We start from the raw sequence: 6,412 nt of genomic DNA on the forward strand, positions 1-6,412 counted from the left end.
ATGAGATTGGATATTTTCTTTCTTCCTTGGGCCTGTGTGTTTCATTATCAGGATAGGGAAACATTGTGTCGGAACTTGATGTCCCACTATCATTCTTCCCGGGCCTCCGGCACTAAATTCCCAGTTGTTATTATTTAACATTTATTAAGTGTCTGGATTGCTGGGTCGCTCTCTAAGAGCCGCGGGGAAACAGCTGGCAGTTAACCATCCTTTATACGTGCTGTGTCTGCTCCGCTCAGCGCTCAGCCAGTCTCCGGAAAGAGAGGCCACCTTTTGCTCTCAGCGCTGCCTCCAATCAGGAACAAGAAGGTGTCCCCCTGCGGGGCTCCTGAGCACCCCCACCTGACTGCCCCACTAGCAAGTGCACAGAAGAGCGGCACGGGGAGGGAGCATTGTCAGGCAAAGTGGGTGTAAGGTGGGAACCAAATGGGAGGAATAATGTGGATTGGAGGTATGGCATGGAGGGCTGTAGGAGGGAAATGGAATGGCGTGAGGGGGCAGTGGGGGGAGGGGAGGAGATTCGGGGTGGAGCGGAGCCCCAGCCTGATGGCGGAGAACAGGTACCTGCCTCCCTGGTAGTTTAGTGCTCCACTCTGTGCACGCTCCCAGATGTTCTGCGGTTGCCATGGTGGCTGGGCCAGGGCTAATGGCTGGGCAGCAGGGAAGACGAGGCCGCAGAAGGCTTTTTGTGCCATTTTAGGACTGATTCCAGCAGCTTCACATTCGGCACATCTGGAGTACTTTTGTAATGGGTTTTTAAAACTTTTCCATCATCTGCATGTGGAGCGAGCCTTTGCTTACCACGAAGCCCGCTGGGAACCGAGATTACAAAGATAAACCCAGTCACACGTGGGCCAGTGGGGCCACTTGCTCTCCGGGAGAAGTTAGTGGGGGGAGATTAGGCAGAAAAAGGAAGTGGTGGGAGGGGATGACAACACAGAGAAGACTTGTGAGTCTCGCGGGGGGCGGGGCGGGGGACACACACAATTCAGTTGAGTGAAGTTTTTTACTAAAAATCAAATCCCCTAAGAGAACAGCCTGTCCATTTTAGGCAAAAGGTACAGGTGTGTATCTACACACATGTAATATAAACTGCTGATCTTCTCCTTCCCCCCTAATCTACATTTGGGGGGAGGTGGTGACCTGCAGGTACCTTCCCAGCCCTGCGGTGGCCAGGAGGAAATACCCCACAGCCTCTGGAAGGCAAGCAGCGGTGGCATGGAACTGACATCTGGTCCCAGCTTTGCAGATTAGCCATGCCATGAAAGCTTGCCAACCCACAGGAAATCACAGCGGCTTGCGCTGCCAGAGCTCTCTTCCAGGGGCCCGGTGGTTGTGTTCGCTCTCCAGGGACCTGCATCCCTGCAAGGCAGACAAAGGAGGTTTCTGATGGCCCAGGGTCAGGAGCATCTGACTATGCACTACCCGCAGCTGAGGGGTTGCCTTTCAAAGGTGCCACACCAGGAAGGGTCACAGTGACTAGTCCCTCCTTGTCTGGTCTTCTCTGGGTGTGTTGGGCCCCTGTTCAAATCAAACAGCTGGGGGTGCCACACGGCCATTTGGATTCTGGCCTAACCTAACACTGTTTTGCACACTGTTGCCTGCCTCTCTTGCACAAACATAACAAAACACAGGTAGTTGAATGCTTTTCTAGGATGCTAGTACTAAGGTCCAGAAGATTGGCCAGGAATTTAACCTCGGTGCAGAACCTATCGATTGAGACCTATTCATACATTCAACAAATATTTACTGTGTGCTCTGGTGGTACAGGGGTCGGCACCTTGGGCTTCAAACCACAAAGTCAGTGGTTCAAACCCACCAGCTTCCCCCAAGGAGAAGGATGAAGTTTTCTGCTCCCTTGTAGACCCACAGGGGGCAGTTGCTGCTGTGGTCTAGGGGGTTGCTATGAGTTGTAATCCCCTCGATGGCAGAGAGGTTGGTTTTTTGTTTGTTTGGTGTTGCTACGTACCAGGTGCTGTGCTGGCTTACTGCGGGGAGAGGGAAAGGACAGCCTCATCGAGTACGGCAGACACGAGCCCTGTCCTTAGGGAGTCTACAGTAGCAGAGAGTGACACACGTAAAAGAGCGTAACAGATGAATGAGTGAGATGCAGATTGTGACCGATGCCATGAAGGAAGTAGCTAAGGTGCTAAGCTGGGGCATAGAAAATAATCAAAAAGAGAAAACTAGTTGTCTGGGAGCCCTGGTGGCATAATGGTTACACCTTGGGCTGCTAACCACAAGGTCTGCGGTTCAAAACCATCAGCCACCCTGTGGGGGAAAGGTGGTTTGCAAGGGGTGGGGAAGATAAGGCTTTTTACTTCTGTAAAGAGTTACAGGCAGAAACCCCCGAGCCTTTCTGTTAGCAGCCAATTGGGTTACTCCACGGAGGAGAGGGGGAAGGCCTCCCTGAGACCTCAGAGAGGGCGTGGACCCCAACAAGCAGAGAACGGTGATGAAGGCGGGGTGCCGTGCTAGAGCCGTGCCGAGAACTCCACGCTCTCCTCCAGGATAACGGAGTCGGAACAGCCACGTTCCTCAAGTGGAACCTTTTCCTGAAAGAGGGCAAGGAACAAGTCCTCTTATTTAGCCCTGCACAGTGGTTACCATGCTGGGTTGCTAACCACAAGGTCAACAGTTCAAACCACGGCCTGGCCTCTGGCCTTTGGCCCTGGCTCTTCTCAGGAAGGAGCCCTCAGGGGTCATGGACAGAGTCCATGGCCACGATTGGGCTTTTCATGCTTGTATAAAAAACATATCTCTCTTGGTGGAGATAAAGAGGGTCTGCATGTGATCTGAAGTGAGTGCTCCCAGAGGACCATCCATATCTAAGGGGAAAGAGATATTTTATGTTTCCTAAAACAAAATGAAGATGGCCTGGCGGCATCGTGCGTTACACACCAGGCTGCTACCCCCAAGATCAGCAGTTTGAAACCACCAGCCACTCCGGGGGAGAAAAACAAGGCTTTCCGCCCCTGTAAAGAGTTACAGTCACTGAAACCCAGAGGGGCAATTTGACTCTGTCCTACAGGGTCTCTATGCATCAGAGTCAAGTCCATGGCAGTGAGTTTAACGTCTTATGTAAGGGAGCCCTGGGCCCATAGTGGGCTAGGCTGCTCAACACAGTGTCTACAGCTCACACCCAGCAGGAGTTCTACAGGAGGCTGTCTGCTCAAATAGACTTAAAGCGTTGGAGAGCCACGCCGACAGTTGTCCTGTGCAATTGTACCCTGCCTTAGAAGGTCGCCGTGAGTCCTCGTCTACTCCATGGCAGAGGGTGAGTGGGAGGACTTCATTGGAGGCCTGGTGACGCAGAGGCTACGACGTGTTGGACTGCTGACCGCAGTCAGAGATCCCAACCCACCAGCCCCTCCATCAGAGCACAAGGAGGCTGTCTGCTCCAGGAGAGATGTACTGCCTCGGAAGCCCTATTTTTCCCCATACCAAGACAAACACAACACAACTCACTGCCATCCAATCGATGCCAACACATGGTGACCCTATCGGACAGGGTAGAACTGCCCCCGTGGATGTGTTTCTGAGACTGTAACTGTTTACCAGAATAAAAAGCTCTGTCATTCTCCCAAGGACCGGCTGGTGGTTTCAAACTGCTGACCTTGGGATTTGCAGCCCAATTCTCAACCACTCTGCCCCTAGGGGCCCTCTCTGCCCAGAGGGTCTTTATAAAGCAGTAGCCACTTGATGGCAGTGGGCTTGGTAGGACCTCATCTCTGAATGGCATTTGTTCTGAAGTGGAGTTTAATTCTGCTCCATTAAAAGTGTGATTCCCTGATGGTCATTTGATTCTTTTGCTGTGGGGGAGGGGGGTGCGGGAGGTGTGGCGATTCCAGCTGTTGTTGAGAACTTAAAAATTGTTTCCAGACAAACAAAACTAACGTGACCTTCCTGTAATTCTCTTTTAGATGACCTGGCAAGTGAACACATGAAAGTGTAAGTCTTTCCCGTGGCTTCCCACCCAGCTCAGCCCGGGCTAGAATGGTTAGGGACAGAAAGAAGTCCATTAGAAAGCCATGCCCCCTTAGAGACCACCGCCCCCTTCTAGAGGTTTCCCTGAGTGGCCTGCCCCTCCAGCGTGGATCTCTGGCCTCCCCAGCACCCGGCTATGGCCTCAGAGGCCTATGGGAGACAGCGCTTCATTCCCCAAACTACAGGCTAGGGAGTGGGGTGGGGGGTGGGCGGGATAAGGGCAAGTCTGGTTTCTTTTGTTGTCCTGGGTTTTGAAGGAATCTTGTTCTACTGCACCCACTCCAGATGAGTAGTTCCGTACTCTGGTCCTGGGTGTATTTTAAGGATATCAGATCTTTTATTCTGATACAAACGTGCATCACCTGGGAAGGTACCTTCGCCGGCATTAGGAGAGTGGATCGCAGGAAGAAGCATAAAGTTTGCACAAAATGAGGCTGTGAGAACCGCCCAGCCACGCGGGGGTGGGGAGAGGGAAGTGAAAGGCGGAGGGAGGAAGGAAGGGTTTCCACCCAAAAGAGTGTTCTGGGCCGGTGCTCCTGGCCTGTCCCCTCCCCGTACTGCTGGTCACTTCCTCTCCACAATGGGACTCCTGCTTGGGGCTCGGGGCTGGTGGTCCTCTCAGGTCCAGCTCCAGCCCCATCTAGTCCAGGAGCTGCGATCGAAGGGCTCTCAAGCCCGCGTGTTAAAGATGAGCTGTGTGTGCTCACAGCAGGTTGGTGGCTCTTGACCTTGAGCCTTGATCTGAAACACCAAGGAAAGGGAAGTGAGATTAAGTAACACTGTAGGCTCACCTCAGTAACTCCCCTGGGGGCCCGCAAGGTGGAGGAAGCCTGGGTGCCTTTGGCAGACAGTGCCAGTTGCCTGGTTTCTCTTTGCAGCTTCAAACTGGGCCTGTGCACCTTTGATTGTTAGATCCGTGGTAGAGTTAGTTTGGGGTTAGTGTTAGTCTGTTGCCATTAGTGTCTGAGAGCCCCGAACAGGAAAAGACCCTCCAGGTTACCATGGCGTTTAAGACGCAACATTAATGACCTTCATTCTCCTCTGGGTCAACATTCCGGGCTCACCTCGGATGAAATTTGGCCCAGTGGACATTTGTGCCGATTTTTATCTTCTGCTTTTTGTTCTCCTTTCTAGCCCTATTTTTGAGGAAGACACGCCCTCTGTTATGGAGATAGAAATGGAAGAGCTTGATAAATGGATGAACAGCATGAATAGGAATGGTACGTGGTAACCTGCTTCTTGATTTATTGGTTTGGTTTTGCGTGTTTAGGAAAATATTTTGTGGGGGCTTAGGTGAAAGTTTAAAAAGCAAAGGAGGCTCCCATTGGGCAATTTATGCACACATTGTCCTGTGGCCGGTGTTGCAACACCCACAACGGGTCAGCATTCTCCTCTGCAAAGGCTGCTTCTTTTTGCTCCAGTGTTAGGGAGCTGCAACAGTTCTGGAAAGATCTCAGCTGGAGCCTGGAACACGGCAAAGCCCAGGCCCATATCCGATCATGGGCACACGCAGATAATACACGTGGTGTTCCCTGTCCTCACACATCCAGTTTAATTACTGCATCCATTTCTTCCACTTGTGTTAATCGCTACACAAGTTTGGAAATGGTCCTTTTCACTCAGAAAGTTGGGGGTTGGTTTGTCTTTTTTTTTTCCAAAGCAGGGAAATCTCGGAGACAAAATTATCTGGGTGAACAATTGGCATTACCTTACAGATTGATGGAACTTCTCTCCCCTTGCTGTCGTTGAGGGCATTTCCAGCCACCCTGTCCCAGAGAATTGCCAGGACTACATAGGCAGCTTTCTCTTGGTCTTGTGGGTATACACCCCTGACCTCGGGGTTAGCAGCTCAACATGTGTTCCGCAGCACCACCAACACTTCTCAAATCTAAACCTAGCAAAGATGATTGACATAGATCTGCGTTGTTCAAGATGGTAGATATTTGCCAACGGTGGCTATTTAAAAATGAATTAATTAAAAGTTCAATACCCCAGTCACTACTTGTAGCTAGCGGCCATTGTATTGGACAGCACCGATATAAAACATTCCCACCACTGCAAAATGTTCTATTGGTCACAGCATTAATATAGATGATAAGTATCATTTAACTGAATTTCCAATTGACAAACTGGCAGTAATTGTAGTATACGGCTCCTTACTTTATATTAAACCAATATCTGGGCTTAAAAAAGGTTGACAATTGGTTCTTTTTCTATTCCTTTATAAGCTAAAGTTTTTAGTACTCAGATTAAATTCATAAAATCAGAGTTTGTGTTATCATATCATTTTTTTATCATATCATTTTATAAATAAACATTTACCTTAACATATGCTGGGATTTATCAGATTCAGCCATCTACAATGGAACTGTCATGTCATTTAAATGGGAAGTATTGACATTTGAAGTATTGGACCAGATGCTTG

The 6,412-nt window shown here is 50.2% G+C and overlaps 1 protein-coding gene across 1 annotated transcript in view; it reads left to right on the forward strand.

The window, feature by feature from the left end:
- The window catches only part of TMEM154 (transmembrane protein 154), a 44,893-nt gene extending 39,675 nt beyond the window's left edge, over positions 1-5,218 (forward strand). The window contains exons 4-5 of the mRNA XM_045295803.1: positions 3,924-3,951; positions 5,122-5,218. Of these exons, the coding sequence (XP_045151738.1) occupies positions 3,924-3,951; positions 5,122-5,218 (125 nt within the window). The remainder of the gene's footprint in view (positions 1-3,923; positions 3,952-5,121) is intronic.
- Positions 5,219-6,412: the final 1,194 nt, after the last annotated feature.

Source organism: Echinops telfairi, unplaced genomic scaffold (assembly GCF_000313985.2).
Source record: "Echinops telfairi isolate 266 unplaced genomic scaffold, ASM31398v2 ScPeMD7_5868;HRSCAF=6743_1, whole genome shotgun sequence".
NCBI classification, from domain to species: domain Eukaryota; kingdom Metazoa; phylum Chordata; class Mammalia; order Afrosoricida; family Tenrecidae; genus Echinops; species Echinops telfairi.